The sequence below is a fragment of the Zootoca vivipara genome, chromosome 2, assembly GCF_963506605.1.
Source record: "Zootoca vivipara chromosome 2, rZooViv1.1, whole genome shotgun sequence".
Lineage (NCBI taxonomy): Eukaryota > Metazoa > Chordata > Lepidosauria > Squamata > Lacertidae > Zootoca > Zootoca vivipara.
Window position 1 is genome coordinate 71,451,947 of NC_083277.1, and position 16,270 is coordinate 71,468,216.

Below are 16,270 nucleotides of genomic sequence, written 5' to 3' on the forward strand. Positions count from 1 at the left end.
AGCAGACGGACTAGGCCACTGGTCCTGCACTCAACATCATGCAGCTTCCCCCATCCCTGATGTTCACATATTAGGCATGGATTTCTGAGTCTAAGTGCAAATATATTTATGGGTACATGCTGCCATCACAGCTGCACATCATAGGAATGACCAAGAAAAAGATGTGTGGCATTGGATGCAACATGTCCCCACTGTCCTTTTCTATATTTGGGACATCTTCATATGAGTAATGTGTAAAGAGGCTTTCCATCTTTTAAATACGCAAAAATAAAGGGTTTTCTAGGTTTCAGCTTTAAAACATTTCAAGTTACCTTCCAGGTTCATGCCAGCTTGAAGACATTTCCTATAGCGGCAAGCTGGGCAGTTTTTTCTCCGAATTTTGTCAATAATGCAGTCATTTCTTCCAGCACAGAGATAATTGTGCTGCCCTGTATTTGCAAACAAAACACAACACCTTTATAATTATGAGCATTTAATTTCTATCATGCACTCATTGGGTTGGGAAAGAGAATAAACAAATGGACTTATCTATCCTATCCGTGTACATCAGGATGGTCTAACGCAGGCATTCCCAAACTTTGGCCCTCCAGATGTTTTGGACTACAATTCCCATCTTCCCCGACCATTGGTCCTGTTAGCTAGGGATCATGGAAGTTGTAGGCCAAAACATCTGGAGGGCCGCAGTTTGGGGATGCCTGGTCTAACGTGTGGTCTGAGAGCCACATGCAGCCCTCGAGGCCTTTTCCAGCAACATTTAATAAATAATAATAATAATAATAATAATTTATTTATACCCCACCCTCCCCAGTTAAAACCGGGCTCAGGGTGGCTCACACCAATACAATTACAATAAAACATAAAAAGCAATTAATTAAAATACAGTATTAAAATTTAAAATGCAGCCTCATTTTAAGTAGTCCATAAATCCAAGCCATGATGCCCCCGGCCCTTGTGCTGCCTTCCTAAAGCCAGGGAAGTGAGGTGCTGGGCTTTGGGAAGGAGGGATGAGAGCTCTGACAGGTTCCCACCTCTTTCCCAAAATGCAAACCCCCTCCTATTTCCCTTTTAAGACCCCAATATCAGTGAATTAAAAGGGAAGCAGGAAGAGGTTTTTTAAACCATCTACAAGTCTCCCACTCCCCTCTTTTTTGCTCTGAAAAGGGGGGGGGGTTATGCAAGCCTTCTGATCAATTTGAAGAGTCGGATGATAAGTATTGGAGAGGGAGTGGAGATAACATTCTATAGGTACATGTCCATGAAAATCTGAGACAAATGAGACGGAAAGAGGCTGAACATCTGCAGCAGAATGTCAGTTGCTAGGAAAATCAGTCTGGAACTTGAGTACTTTTTATGACCACTCACATTTTTATATCAATGTATATATCCAAGTAGCCATTTTATTGTACTGTATAATTTCTCCAACACAGAACTTTTTGAAAAAAGTAAACTGCTTTTTCAAAAACTCGCTATGGAATAGTTCACTATAAAATGTCTATCCATACTTTTTTCCTGGAACAGAATTACGTATTCTCTGCATTTTTTAGGTTAAAGTTGGTACCACCAGAGCAAGCAGCCAGTAATCCAGTTTGAGAAATTTTGTTTTGAAATACTGCTTTAGGATATATTGATTTTACCACTTTAAAAGAACAGGGAGGAAACTATTTGGTTTTTGGAGCTTGTGAAGTAGGCAAACTAAATCCTTTGGAATTTTTATGGAACCATAGATCCAAGTATAAGCAAACCTTGGAAGCAAAGTAAAGTCAACTATAACTTTCAAAGAGCAGATTCTTTCCATATTGAATTAAATAGCAGTGTTAAACATGAGGAACAATGGGAGAACAGTGAACCTTGGTAGATCTATTTACCAGGGTCTATTTACTAGAATCTATTTACCAATAAAATCAAACCCTGAAAACAACTTGACCTAAAACTTGTCAAGATATAAATGAAATCAGAAGTTTAAAGCAAACATACATAAAACAATGAAATAATAAGTTAGCATTACATGCCTGGCTTAGTTTGCTGTAAACCATACAGGAAAAGTTCCTGCTTAATATTAATCATGTGTGTTTGTGTGTGTGTGTGTGTGTGTGTGTGTGTGTGTGTGTGTGTGTGATTCCAATGCCTAGTGTGCAAGGATTGTAAACAACACTATGGTGTGGTATCTTGGAGGTTGGGGAAGCAGTTACACTGAGAATCTTCTGGCACAGAGTGGGGCCCTCTTTGTGTGGGCAGACAGAGGAGAGAGTGGACTACCATTAGTGAAAAACAGGGTGGGAACTTGCTAAAACCATTGGTTGTTTAAACTGTTTGAACATCTTGTGTTTGCTTTTACCTTGGTATTTGGTTAAATTGGAAATTTTTTATTATTATTAGTGTAGTTTTGCTTGTTTTTCTCATGACATAATTGTTGAGTTTCTATTTCTTGGGCCTGTTTATATGTTTGTTTGTTTTTGCAATATTGTATATTATTTTTCTCTGTTTATTTTTATTACTTTGCGCCATGCTCTGGGGATTGCAAATATTCAATGACGAGTGGGCTATACCATAAATGAAGAATGGGCTGTATTGTAAATAAAAATAAACAAAACAGCCCTCTTTGGCTGTTCTTTCTTTCATGTTAAGTAAATACATGAAGAAGAGTTAGGAGAGCAAGCTAGTTCTGGCTCCAAACACATCACCATCCATGATTTGGAGGGTGAAAATCTGAAGAAGGTAAGCTCCCACTTTAGAAGTCTGCCCTCCAACTTGTGAAAAGCAATGGAATGGGAACCGTAGGTAGAGCCAGAAAACTTATTCCCCCCAGCTGCTTTCACATGCTTACTTAACACACACACACACACAGAGAGAGAGAGAGAGAGAGAGAGAGAGAGAGAGAGAGAGAGAGAGAGAGAGAGAGAGAGAGAGAGAGAGAGAGAATGGAAATGAACACCAATAACCTTTGTAAAAACCCAAACATCTGAGGTGAGATATAGACTATACATTTTAAATAACTGTAATATATTCTACCTTCCACAGCTCTTTTGAAGAACACTTTGCAGCTGCCACAAGTTAGGACACCATAATGACACCCAGAAGCCTCATCTGAGCAAACAAGGCAGAGCTTGGGAGGTGGTCCCGTAGTTGTTGAAGAGGTAGATGGTGAAGTGCTTACATCAGATCTCACTCCAGGGCTAAGGAAACAACAAAACACAGACCAAACTAAAGAAAGGAATAAAAGTATAGAAATACCTAAGTTACTACAAACACAATGACTCTTACTCTGCTCTATTAACCGGAACCTAAGAAAAGCATCATGAGTTTTTGCTGAATTCATTATACTCACAGTAAAGTACTTCACATTTTAAAACCATAAAAAGAAAGTGCTATTACAGTAATACTGAAGGCAGAGCCTGGGATTTTAAAAGGCACAATATTTAAAAGTATGTTTTCACCCTATTTATTCCATAATTGTAAGAAAAAACAAGTAGGGAAATGCATTGTGGATGCATACTATGTACTTGTGTTTAATGTATGCGATTTTTATTTCAATAAATGGTGCTTGGATGTCAGCTGGAAGTCAGCCTAGATGCTCTTTAAAAGTATTATCTTGAGGCCATTAGGATCAACCATTTTTTAAATGCTTCATTTTGCACACATGATACTTTCAATGGGATAAAAAACACACAACACTTTCTGAGGGATAAATGATTGGCCTAGTCACAACTGGAACTAAGCTTGTTCCTGATGGAAGTTTGAATCTGTGATGCAATTGAATCTTAACATTTGAGCTTACACAGCAAAATTGAGCAAAACAAGGTGCACACTTTTGAGATCTGCTTAGGGTAACTGAATCCTAAGCTCAAAATGAAGACCTGATGCAGGGCTTGTTTGGACTGCAACCAAAAACAGAAGCCATTGTAGGTCTATCCCACTATGTGCTACATCCACGAGCCACAAAGTTGAGGCCCAGGCCAATGTGGATAACCAACTTTCACATAGGCACTTGGTCTCATGGGCGCAAACAAATCCATTTCATTTCCCCTTCCTTGGAGAAATTGGTATAAGTGCTCAAACCACCAGCAGAACACCCCTACAATCCAAGTATGAACTCCACCACTATCCTGCTTGTTGTCCTTCATATTTATATTTAGACTTTAGCTAAACCAACAGTCTTAGTTCTGTTTAGAGATGGTATTGCCTCTGTGCACTTTCAAGATCAAACTCCAGATACCCTCCTTCACTTAATTAATCTAACCCCCATAACGTGTAAAAATTTACTCAATTAACTTTCTTAGGGCACATGGTAAAGGTAAAGGGACCCCTGACCATTAGGTCCAGTCACAGACGACTCTGGGGTTGCGGTGCTCATCTCGCTTTACTGGCTGAGGGAGCCGGCATACAGCTTCTGGGTCATGTGGCCCGCATGACTAAGCCGCTTCTGGCGAACCAGAGCAGTGCACGGAAACACCGTTTACCTTCCTGCCGGAGCGGTACCTATTTATCTACTTGCACTTTGATGTGCTTTCGAACTGCTACGTTGGCAGGAGCAGGGACCGAGCAATGGGAGCTCACCCCGTCACGGGTACTGAAAGCTGTTGAGGTCCAGGAGAACTAACAAGGTTCCTCTGAATACTAAGGAACTGACACCAGATCTACAGATAGGCAGAAAGCATTTTGAAGTAGTTGTACTGATGACCTAAGTCATATCCTCATTCTAAGCAGAGACCTCGATAAGACTGCCAGTTAAGCCTGCAAGAAAATCCCCAAATGGCTTCAGCAAACCATCCAGATCCATCAACTTCCAGGGGGTAGACCAAACCAAATCTGATCAGTTAATGATCTGTACATACCAATGGAGTTGTTTCTCTCACACACCCACATATTATTTCCCTCTACTTCTGTAGAGAAACAAGATCCAAGGTACACCCTGCCAAGTACTGGTTCAGATCTTGAGACAGTCCATGGTTGACATGGCAGCTATGAAATCCTGAGCTGCCCCTGAGAAGACAGCATCAGCATGAACATTTAAGTCCCACAAGACTTGAAGTTGTCAACACAACACTCAAGACCACAAGTTCAGGGAGGGAGATAGGATGAGGGATTCTCTTAGCACACCGTCTTGAGAACCCAGCACCAGTTAGAGACACTCAAAGCTGATTGTTGGACTGATGACAGAGAATGTACCCCTAGAACAAAGTAACCCCTCCTCCAGTTGTCTGAAACTATACAGCAGGCATCTTTAGACTGCGTGTAAAAACTAGGCTACTGTGCAAAGGTGATATTTACTTTTTTTTTAAAAAAAAATATTTTTATTAATTTTCCAATTAAAACCAATTATATCACATTCAATATTTCAAATTATACACATATATATATCAATCAAACCGAATGTTATGCCAAATCATCTAAATAATTTATTTTTGGGTTCCCATGCTTCAAGAAATTGGGAATTCCTCGCAACTGTCCACTGCCGTCTTATTTCTAAAGTTCAAATCGTCCTCCAAGCTCATAATATTCCAAATCTTCCCCTTACAGTCACCTAGATGTTTTCCACTTTCATCCAATTGTTCCAGCTGCTGAGATAAATGTCAAACGAAGTTTCACAGATGTTCTTTCTCCTGTGTGAGTTAATCAGTCCAGCCTCCCCATAAATCTTCTTAGTGGAGCTCCCTGTTGCGACGGAGTAGCAGCGCCATCTTAAAAGGCTCAAATCACTTTCATTTTCTCTCATAGCCATGAAGATTTACGATTTATTTATCTTTATAGAATTTACAGCTTTTTCAGGCAGGAGACCCAAACATCCAACCATGAACTCTTGGTAAATTAATGGATCTCCTTGCCCTATAGCTGAACTTAGCTTCAGGTCGCTGCTCCAATTTAAAGTGCGTCACAGCTCATAAATCCTCCGAACGCGTCCAGAACTCCTTCCGTCTGACTAGGGGGGGGCTTTTCTCATCGGCAACTTCACATCTTTAAGAAATATGCTCGGTAACAACAGCTATAAAGTTCAACTCACACAGTCTTTTGCTTCTCTTTCACTCCAAACAAACCAGGACATCGCGTCCGGGAAGATACGAGGCAACAATATGAAGAAAAAATAAAAACTTGCTTCCCTTATCGCTCCGTCCCCATCAATCCTTCTTCCAGATGCCGTACATTCTTTGACTCCTCTCGCGCAAAGGTGATATTTACATTAATTGCTCCACCCACTTTTGCCTCTGTTCCCAACCCTCACTGGCATGTGTCCCAAGGATGCTATTCACAAGGGAATACAGCCCATGGTCTGAAAAGGTTCCTCATCTCTGAATAAGTTTTAGCTTTGCTTCACACCCTTTTAAAATGCAATTCAGCACAACAAAAATGCTTCACTGCAGTGATGCCCACTGCTAATACTTCCCTTACAGTCCATTTTTTATTTTAACAAGTTGAAGAGTAAAACTACTTTTGCAAACACAAAGTTAGAAGTGGGAGACACGATTTATCAGATTTACAGCCCATGGGTAGAGAACTAGGCAGATGAAAAAATGCAGCACTTATAAAATACAGGTGTGTCAGGTTGTTAAACGCCATAATTATTATCCAGTGTTTAAAATGGTTTTTACCTTTTATTCTCAAAAAGCAGGTTTATACCCCATTATAAAATAAGTGTATTTACTTCCAGAAGGCAAAGATAAGGGTCCTCTGAAAGTTCAGAGGACAATTTCTGTTGACAAACCATGTTACCCAACCTAATTTTGTTTATTAATGATTTGCCAAAGTCTTTCACTCAAGCACAAGGTCCAAACTTACATGTTCGGAATAAATTGTCTAATATTACACTAAAAGGTAGGATTCAAAAATGCTATTTTTCAGTGGAACACGCATGCATAAAATGAAAGGAGAAAGAACCGAAAGAACTCAGTACAACTGGGAGGAAGGTCTAAACAACAGATAACATTATAGCTAAAACATAGTGTGCAAGTTGTATTGAACATAGTTGCACGCTAACCTGATAACTCTGTATTAGCTTGGAAAGTTTTCAGGAAGTTGCAACAGAAGAAATTTCTCTCATCTACCAACAAGCCTTCAGCTTCACCATACTTTTGTGCTAACCATCATGTAATAAATTCTGCCCTTCTTGTTTTCTGTACCACCCTGCCCCTTTTAGTCAGTTACAAATATTGTGCTACAGATGCTTTATTCTGTATTTCAGAACACATTTTTGCATTGTTTTTAAAAACAAAAGCAAGCTTAGGATGCCTGTTTATAAAGTAAGTTGAAGGTCTGAAAGCTAAAGGTTAAGATTCACAAACTTTCTGTCGCAGCTCAAGGGTCTGACTGTATCAAGTTTCCAAGGCTTGGTGGAGAATATTTAAACATCTGTAGAAGAAAATATTCAAATTATTTTATTTCTGGGACAGCTGATATAAACGCTAAACTACAGGGTGGGAGAGGGGGTGGAGGAAGAAGAGAACTGCTCCTATTTTGGCATTATGAACTCTAATTGCTGGTTTATGAGTTCTTCCTGTTTCATTAAATGAGATGGCAATGCCTATGCAGAATTTGAACTGCAGTTCCACTTCAACTACAAGAAGAAACTGCCAGTCTTGTCCCTAATGCTCCTAACATCTACATGAATCTGATGGATATGTCTGCTAGAGTGGGGCTGGAGATCATATTCCTTTACCAATGATAAATGACAACCAATGGGAGAAAGAGGCATGCCCTTTCTAACAGTAATCAAAGGGTAGTGGCTGCATGGGGTCATGCAGTGCACAGAGATTAAGAAAGCTACTCTGAGTGGAGAAATGTCATTAGCATCATGTGTTTATTTGTATGCTACTCTTCCACAAGGGATGTGGGTGGCGCTGTGGGTTAAACCACAGAGCCTAGGGCTTGCCGATCAGAAGGTCGGTGGTTCGAATCCCTGCGACGGGGAGAGCTCCCATTGCTCGGTCCCAGCTCCTGCCAACCTAGCAGTTTGAAAGCACGTCAAAGTGCAAGTAGATAAATAGGTACCGCTACAGCGGGAAGGTAAACGCCGTTTCCGCGTGCTGCTCTGGTTCGCCAGAAGCGGCTTAGTCATGCTGGCCACATGACCTGGAAGCTGTATGCTGGCTCCCTCGACCAATAACGCGAGATGAGTGCCGCAACCCCAAAGTCGGTCATGACTGGACCTAATGGTCAGGGGTCCCTTTACCTTTACCTTCCACAAAACTATGCCCGCGGTGGCTCACAATATATCAAATGAGTAATAAAAAATATAACAAAAAAAGAACAATTTAAAATTATGTCAATAAAACCTAACCTGAACAGAAAATAATTGTGCCATACAATCTACAACATATTTTAGAAAATGCTTTGTCTCTCTGTTGTCTATGCGTTCAGACACCTCTCAAGATATCATAACCAAACTTGGCAGGAGGATTCCCAAGGTGGGAGTGGCAATCTCCGTTGATGTTTGGATGCTGGCCACGATTTTGAAACAAAGTAGTGGACCAAAACATCACTTTGGCCTGATTTTGGCTGTGTTTTTTGGTTGGCTTTCGTTCTAGCTCATTCTTCATTGACCTTCCCCTCCTTCAGTTGTGTTTTTTGACATACAGTAGGTTTGGCTGCCTTTGATATATCACTGCCAAATACAGCACAACAGAGAGACGGACATATTTAACTTTTGGATGCCAAGCAGAATCCTAAGTCATATGTTGGTCAACTAACAGTACTGAAAAACAACTGATACAGATACTAAAATTATTCACAAAGACTGAGGCATTAGCAGGGAAAATCTATTACTATCGATTTTAAAAATTCTAAACAAACATCCTTAAAATAAAAAGACTGGAAACTGAAGTTTTGAACTTCCTGTAAGATTCCAAAGAAATCTTATTTTTAATAACAATTGCACTCCAAACCAGTGTTTCTCAACCAGTGTGCCTCCAGATGTTTTGGGACTACAACTCCCATCATTCCTGACCACTGGTCTTGTTAGCTAGGGATGATGGGAGTTGTAGTCCCAAAACATCTGGAGGCACACTGGTTGAGAAACACTGCTCTAAACCACACCCCTGAAATGCCCAACTACATTTCTAACTCTTATCGGATTACGGTACATGCGAAGCAAAAAGAGTTGTGCTGCATAAATGTAAAATTCCAGGAATAACATTCCAGCAATTCTTAAGAGACTCACTTTTATTGTTCAAATCACTGTTTTAAAAAAATCACAGCAGCTTGTGAGGGAATTGTGAGCTAGTATTATAATATTGCTGCCAGAGAGAAAGTAATTTTGCTTCTACATTATTTTTAACTCTCATTTTTATAGATATTGCAAGAATATGATTATTTTGAGATTAGGTAAAATGATAGTTGAGCATTTCCTCAATGTTCAAATAACACCTCTTACTGCCCTGCCATAGGCAAATGACCAATTACTGTAATGGGGCTTTCCTCATCTAGGAATGTGGTATAAAGGAACACAAAGGGTCTATCATGCAGGTTGTGCTGCATGAACTGTAATTATTACTGTCTTAAGCACTCTGCGTATAGAGTCCCTGCAATAACGAAAGGCTCTTTCTACAGTACAGATGACTCCCCTATTATGGGAAGGTTATGTTCTGGGCCCCCACACACGTAAGTGAAATTGAGTAAAGTGGGGTGCACCTCTAAACACACTTTGTATCTTTATTTTAGATTACATAGAAATTGTTCAGTTTGGTTGTGTATTTTTTGATGTTTTATTTATTTATTGACTACTTTTGTTATGCTGAAGTTATGTATTTTTTTTCTTGTTGTAAGCCGTCATGAACATGGTTTGAACTGTGGAAAGGTGGCGTGCAAATAATATTATGTATGTATCCAGGTACTCAAGAAGGGACATTTCAGAAAAATGGAATAAAATATAAGAATGATAAATACTGTATACAATGCTTAGAATATGACAAGCAGACAAACTAATTTGCACCTTTCCTACTGACTGAAAGAAGACAGCTATGCCTGTAATTTAGTACGTATTAATAGCAGCTTCATGATTTATGCAATTGCTGCAGGTACACTGCTATTACACAATACATAAAGCAGGGGTCGGCAAAGTTTTTGTGGCTTGGGCCGGTTCACAGTCCTGCAGATGGTGGGCTGGAGTGCACACACACACACGCAAACACTATTTCTGGTGCTCCTTCCGGCATGCAGGAGGCGTGCGCAGCTTCCCATTGGCTGCAAGAGCTTCCGGCCAGCGTTGCAGAAGGCAGTCCCCACTCTGCTCCACGCCGGTTTAGAGCGGCGCACGGGAGCTGACCGGGCGGGCGGCGGGGGTCCATGGGCTGGTTAAACGAACCCCATGGGCCGCTTGTGGCCCATGGGCCTTAGGTTGCCGACCCCTGACCTAAAGTGTGAATGAGCAACATACACATTTTATAAAATTTACATACCACTTGATTGTACGTGGAACCTCTAAACAGTTTACATCATCTAACCTCCATCTGAAAATGGGAGTACAAAAATTAATTCTAATGCTAAGCAGGTATGCTACTGGTCTACTTCAAAGTATGATCAGTCTGTTCTATCAACCATGATCTCCTGCAAAGCCTCAAGGGTGAATTTCTTCAATTCTGTTCTTTTATCAGAGTTTAGGGCACTAGAACAAATGCAAATATTCAAAATGCCTCAAACACATGTCCAATGGCTTCTGTGTGTGCACCCAGGTCTGCACATATTTTAACTGCAATTCCTCATGCTGAAAGCAAATTTTCAGGGAGTGATTTTTGTGGAGGCACTGGGGAATGGGGAAGAGGAAGAGGTTTTGCCTATAGAGTGAAGCAGAGTTTATGTCACTGCCCATTCTAGATAAGGCAGGCATATGTCGGATAGTTAACTCTTTATTGACAAGAGAAACATATACAGTAGCTTCCATAGTACTCCGGATACACACACAAACACGCTTCTAGAATCTAGGCAGCTGTCAACAGGGTCTGGGCCCTATGGAGCAGTTGCAACAACAGGGAAACCCTGCCCCTCTGCCGACTTATGTACCCTCCCCTGACGGGCTGCACACCTGCAACCTAAGATTTCTCCTGTAGGTGCTACTGCTCTTCCTGCTTCAAGCCCCTCCTGGTTCGAGGAGGCAGCAGGGCAGAGGAAGGTGGGGTGTCTACTGACCCATCTGTCTGCTGAACAGCCTCTTCTTTCCACCACATACTCTCCACCTTCCTCCATCTCAATCTCCCTTGACTCTCCTCCTTTCCCTGGTTCCTGTATTGGTCCCATAAATCTCTGGTCCCCTCTTCTGGTTCCCTCCTCTGGTTCCATCACACACTCTTCAGAGCCCTGCCAGTCCCTGCCAGTTTACTACTTTTCAAACAAGGAAACCAACAGGTCTTTATTCATGAAGATCATTTATATAGAACTTGCTTAGGAGATCACTCTCTTATTATAAGATAGCCCACAGGAATCTTAGACATTGCACATTCTTTGTGCAAGTATGTAGAATGCATTTAATATAAAACTACTGTCTACTTGTGTTACCACAAATATTTAAAAGTGTAACAACTGAAAATGGGTGTGATTTAGTTTTATTAAAGCAGCTGTGTAGCATGTTTCTACACAATGCCCTTCTTTGCAAGATGCTAGAAGGGATGATTTTAAACTACAGAAATTCATACCAGCAGTCAAAAGTAGCAGCAGTGTTTTTGACAAAATAATATGTCTTTGAAGAAAATACAAGAGGTAAATGGCTGCATATCTCTTAGAGCAGCGTCGATCCCCGTAAGGCTGCAGTCGATCCCTGTTGGGCTCCTTTGCCTTTGCTTTTGTCTAAGAGCACCCGGCCCCGGCCCCTCTCCTCTCCCTGCATTTTATCCTGTTCCAAGGAATGAAGAACGGAGTTTTTTCAGTGATATTTTGGTGAGCAAGTAATCCCCTTGTCCCTGAAAGTTAGGTGGCCCCCCAAAACTGAAGTTTCTAACCTGCACCCCCAAAAGCAGGTTATAAAATGGGTCATTCCCCCTCTCTAAAAGAAGCTCAACAACTTTGACCCGAATCCCAATAAAACAGGGGTAGATCACCTCCAGTTTATAACTCTGCGAGTAGATCACAGTCTCCTGGAAGTTGGCCACCCCTGTCTTAGAGAAATGATTTTCTTTCTAGACACCTTTTTCCTTGTCTGGAAAAATCAGAACATTTGACTCATGCAAAGCCTTTCACAGGGTATTTTTACATTGCCCTGAACTGAACCACTAGTTCGATGTCCTTGACGTTTCATCACACTGGGGCAATATTATGATTTGTGATCTCTATTGACCCCGAGACCTGCTGCATCTTTTCCTAACTATATTTTGCCATAGAAGCTAGTAGACCATATTATTTTCAGACTGTACCGTCTCAAATATTTTCAGGAAATACTTTGAAGTTTTCAGTTACTAGTCTAGATTAGAGGGATTAGCATATTAAAGGGAAAGGATCAAAGTGAGAGGGGTAAAGATTGAAATTGGGAGTTGGAGTCAGGTCCAAAAAAACTATTCCAAGGTTATTCTATAAGGTTAGTAAAATTTGAATGAGGTGAGAATAATGGTTTTCTGCTGTGGTCTTCCACATCCAAAGCATTTGGAAACCCACTGAACTTTTATTGAGGAAAGTGATCAAACAATGTAGGAAGCTGTTAGTGTTGGAAAGCCTAATGCAGAAGATAAAGGATGGTTTCCAATTATGTCCCTCTAGTGACAGAATAGAGGGACGTGGATGGCACTGTGATCTAAACAACAGAGCCTAGGGCTTGCCAATCAGAAGGTTGGTAGTTCGAATCCCTGTGACGGGGTGAGCTCCCGTTGTTTGATCCCAGCTCCTACCCACCTAGCAGTTTGAAAGCACATCAAAGTGCAAGTAGATAAATAGGTACCACTCCAGCGGGAAGGTAAACGGGTTTGCCAGAAGTGGCTTAGTCATGCTGGCCACGTGACCCGGAAGCTGTCTGTGGACAAATGCCGGCTCCCTCGGCCTACAGAGCGAGATGAGCCCACAACCCCAGAGACATCCGCAACTGGACCTAACAGTCAGGGGTACCTTTACCTTTAGTGACAGAATGCTCTTCGATCCTGGTTGGGATTCCATGAGGAAAAACAAAGGATAGCTAGTTGTAACTAGTTTCCCCTTTTTTTTCTGCAACCACCTTGAAAGGTCCCAAAATTTGTCCCTGTGGAACAGCATGGTGGAGGGGGACTGCAAAAGGAAAGGACATTCTGCCATCTGTATTTGAAACTCCCATTGTTCTAGGCACATTCTACAAGAGGGCATTTCATTAGCGCAAACAGTTTCTGAGCTCTGGGTGCAGTACTGCACCTAAGATTTCAGATTAAAACTGTGGAATGGAAGGAACAGAGGACCTTTTCCTGCCTCCCTACTTCCATCTATTTTCTGAAGACTGGAGAAGAGACCCTCTCAAGAATATTAAGGGGGTGGGCAGGGGAAGGACTAGACCATGTGAAAAATGAACATAATATTTTAGCTGCAATTCATTCATTTTCAGCTTTGTATTCTAGTTATAAAAAAGTGTGCCTACACATTCCGTTGTTGTGCCCATAACCTAGGTTTAAGGTACCATTTAGCTCAGGCATCCCTAAACTGCGGCCCTCCAGTTTTGGCCTACAACTCCCATGATCCCTAGCTAAGAGGACCAGTGGCCAGGGATGATGGGAACTGTAGTCCAAAACATCTGGAGGGCCGAAGTTTGGGGATGCCTGATTTAGCTCTTAAATTTCATCTCTCAGTTTCTAGCACTACCTGCTAGCAGAAGGACATAATTGGATACAAACCCTTAGATAAAGTTAAAACAAAAAAACGTTTGTGCTTAGGCGGTTAAGAAATTCCTCATTCTCTCCTAAAAGCAAAATAACCTTTGTTCGCCTCAGACCTTATACAATCCCTTTAAGACTAATCTAGCTTTAAGAACACACAAGCACGTACAATTATGCCTGGTTTGTGTCAAATTTTGCTAAAAGGCACAGTCTTTGAAGTAATGACTTAGAAGCAAAGGTATGATGATTCTGTTGTACCACTAATTTTAAGTTTCATCTCAGAAATATTTAAAAAATGTCAAATTGATAAACGATAAAGCCTGTGGGTAAAGAACAAAGCAAACCATGCTACTAGGCTTAGCTCCTTGTTTCGGTAAGCTCTTATTAAAACCTGTGGTTAAATGCATGTTTCTAGAGGGATTAACACAGGAACAAAATTTATGGCTTGCTTTTAGCGCAATGGTAAATTATGTGAATATGTATTCCTTGTAAAACTCCTGTCCTGGTTATACCCACAAATAGCATTTCATCATGTAGGGTTCCACACTCAAATACACCAAATGTTTAATTTATGCAAGCATTTATTTACAAGTTCTTGCACCTTCTTTCAGGCACAAGCTCTCAGGGTGGCTTACAACGTTAAACAAAAATGGTAACAAGTTTTTAAAAATCAAAATATAAGCAATGATGTAAAACAGTATACAACAGAAGAGCAGTAAAGCACAAGATAAAACCAAAGAAAAGTGAAATATAGAAACAACAACAAAAGCAGCAATATAAGTATTCAAAGTGCTGGAAGTTCTGGAAAAATCAAAAGGTCTATATCATGCTTCCTCAATCTTGGCCCTCCAGATGTTTTTGGCCTACAACAGGCACCCCCAAACTGCGGCCCTCCAGATGTTTTGGCCTACAACTCCCATGATCCCTAGCTAACAGGACCAGTGTTCAGGGATGATGGGAATTGTAGTCCAAAACATCTGGAGGGCCGAAGTTTGGGGATGCCTGGCCTACAACTTCCATGATCCATAGCTAGCAGGACCAATAGTCAGGGATGCTGGGAAATGTAGTCTCAAAACATCTGGAGGACCAAGGTTGAGGAAGCCTGGGTCTATATTCTGGTGCTGAAAACCCAAAGCTAGTACCAGGCCAGCCTCCCTGGGAACATGAATTGGCATAAGGAGTGTTCCAACTAAGAAGGCTTTTTCTCTGGTCACCCCAACTTTTGAAGGGGGGGGGGACAACGACGACGACACAGAGAAGGTCATAAGGAATATAACACTTGGGCACATCCTTCCCAAAGGTGGTCCTTCAGATGTAATTAATTGAAATTCAAATAGAATAGAAATAGAAATTCAAAGTCCTCAAAATGTAAGGATTTTCTTGCTGGATTAAATTATGGTTCACATAGTCCAGCATTCTGATTCCAACAGCAGTCCAATACCACTGGAGAAACTCACAAACAGGATGCAAAAAAGATCCTGTTCCCTACTGTTTGTCCCTGGCATCTGGATCTAGTGTTATCTAACGCTTGGGTGCAAAGTTTTAGAGTCAGGGGTGAGGGTTGGGACTGTAAGTAGAAGGGTGTGTGTGAATACCCCCTGCATACAGCCCTACTGCATTCAAGTTTTGGTATGTTCAAGAAAGACAACTCTTACATCCTTCTAAACACAAATGCACAATTTCTGGCTAGCCTAAGCTGCAGGTCAAAACTATCTCTATGTTCCTGCCTCTTCTACCTTGTCTGAGGCTCAAAGAGGGGGTTCAGAGCACCCCTTTGTCAAGGAACAACTTTAGAAGCTCCTTACATTTGGTGCTATTATGGTGAAGGTTCCCCAGGCACCTTGGCCTTGCAGTTACTGAACCACCTCCCAAGTTTTCATCCAAGCTGGAGAGAAGGTATGGGCTGCTGAGTAACTGCTAGGACAATTCTCATCCCACTTTGGAATTTGAAAGTTGGTTGCTTATCATAGGACAAATGCATAGTTGGCAAGTCAAATAAAAAAGTGAAAGTAAATTCATAAGCACACCAACTACGTACACAGCATCATTACCATTTCTACATGCTTGGTTGGTATACAGCAGGCATCCCCAAACTTCGGCCCTCCAGATGTTTTGGACTACAATTCCCATCATCCCTGACCACTGGTCCTGTTAGCTAGGGATCATGGGAGTTGTAGGCCAAAACATCTGGAGGGCCGCAGTTTGGGGATGCCTGGTATACAGTATAAAGAAGAAGCAATGATACTAACCTGCACATTTTGGTGGTGTGATATTCACAAGTGTTTCTATGAAACTGATTATCTGAAAATAAACTAATCGCATCCGCATGTATGGTAGGCCTCACACACATTGCAAGAAGCATGGTGTTGATAATGGCAGGTATGTGTGCATCTCAACACGTAATTCAAAATACAAGATATATTATCATATATTCACATATTTTCTGCACACATACATATTATGATGAAATCTTGAATTACATCCTGATTTAACCACAATATAAACTGATTTTAAATGTTTTAAATATG

General features: G+C 41.1%; 1 protein-coding gene across 2 annotated transcripts in view; it reads right to left on the reverse strand.

Moving 5' to 3' along the window:
• NR3C1 (nuclear receptor subfamily 3 group C member 1) overlaps nucleotides 1–16,270 on the reverse strand; it is a 58,890-nt gene that overhangs the window by 25,594 nt on the left and 17,026 nt on the right. For both annotated transcript variants that reach the window (XM_035105357.2, XM_060271693.1), the window contains 2 exons: nucleotides 3,010–3,173; nucleotides 312–428 (listed from right to left, as the gene is read on the reverse strand). In XM_035105357.2, the coding sequence (XP_034961248.1) occupies nucleotides 312–428; nucleotides 3,010–3,173 (281 nt within the window). The remainder of the gene's footprint in view (nucleotides 1–311; nucleotides 429–3,009; nucleotides 3,174–16,270) is intronic.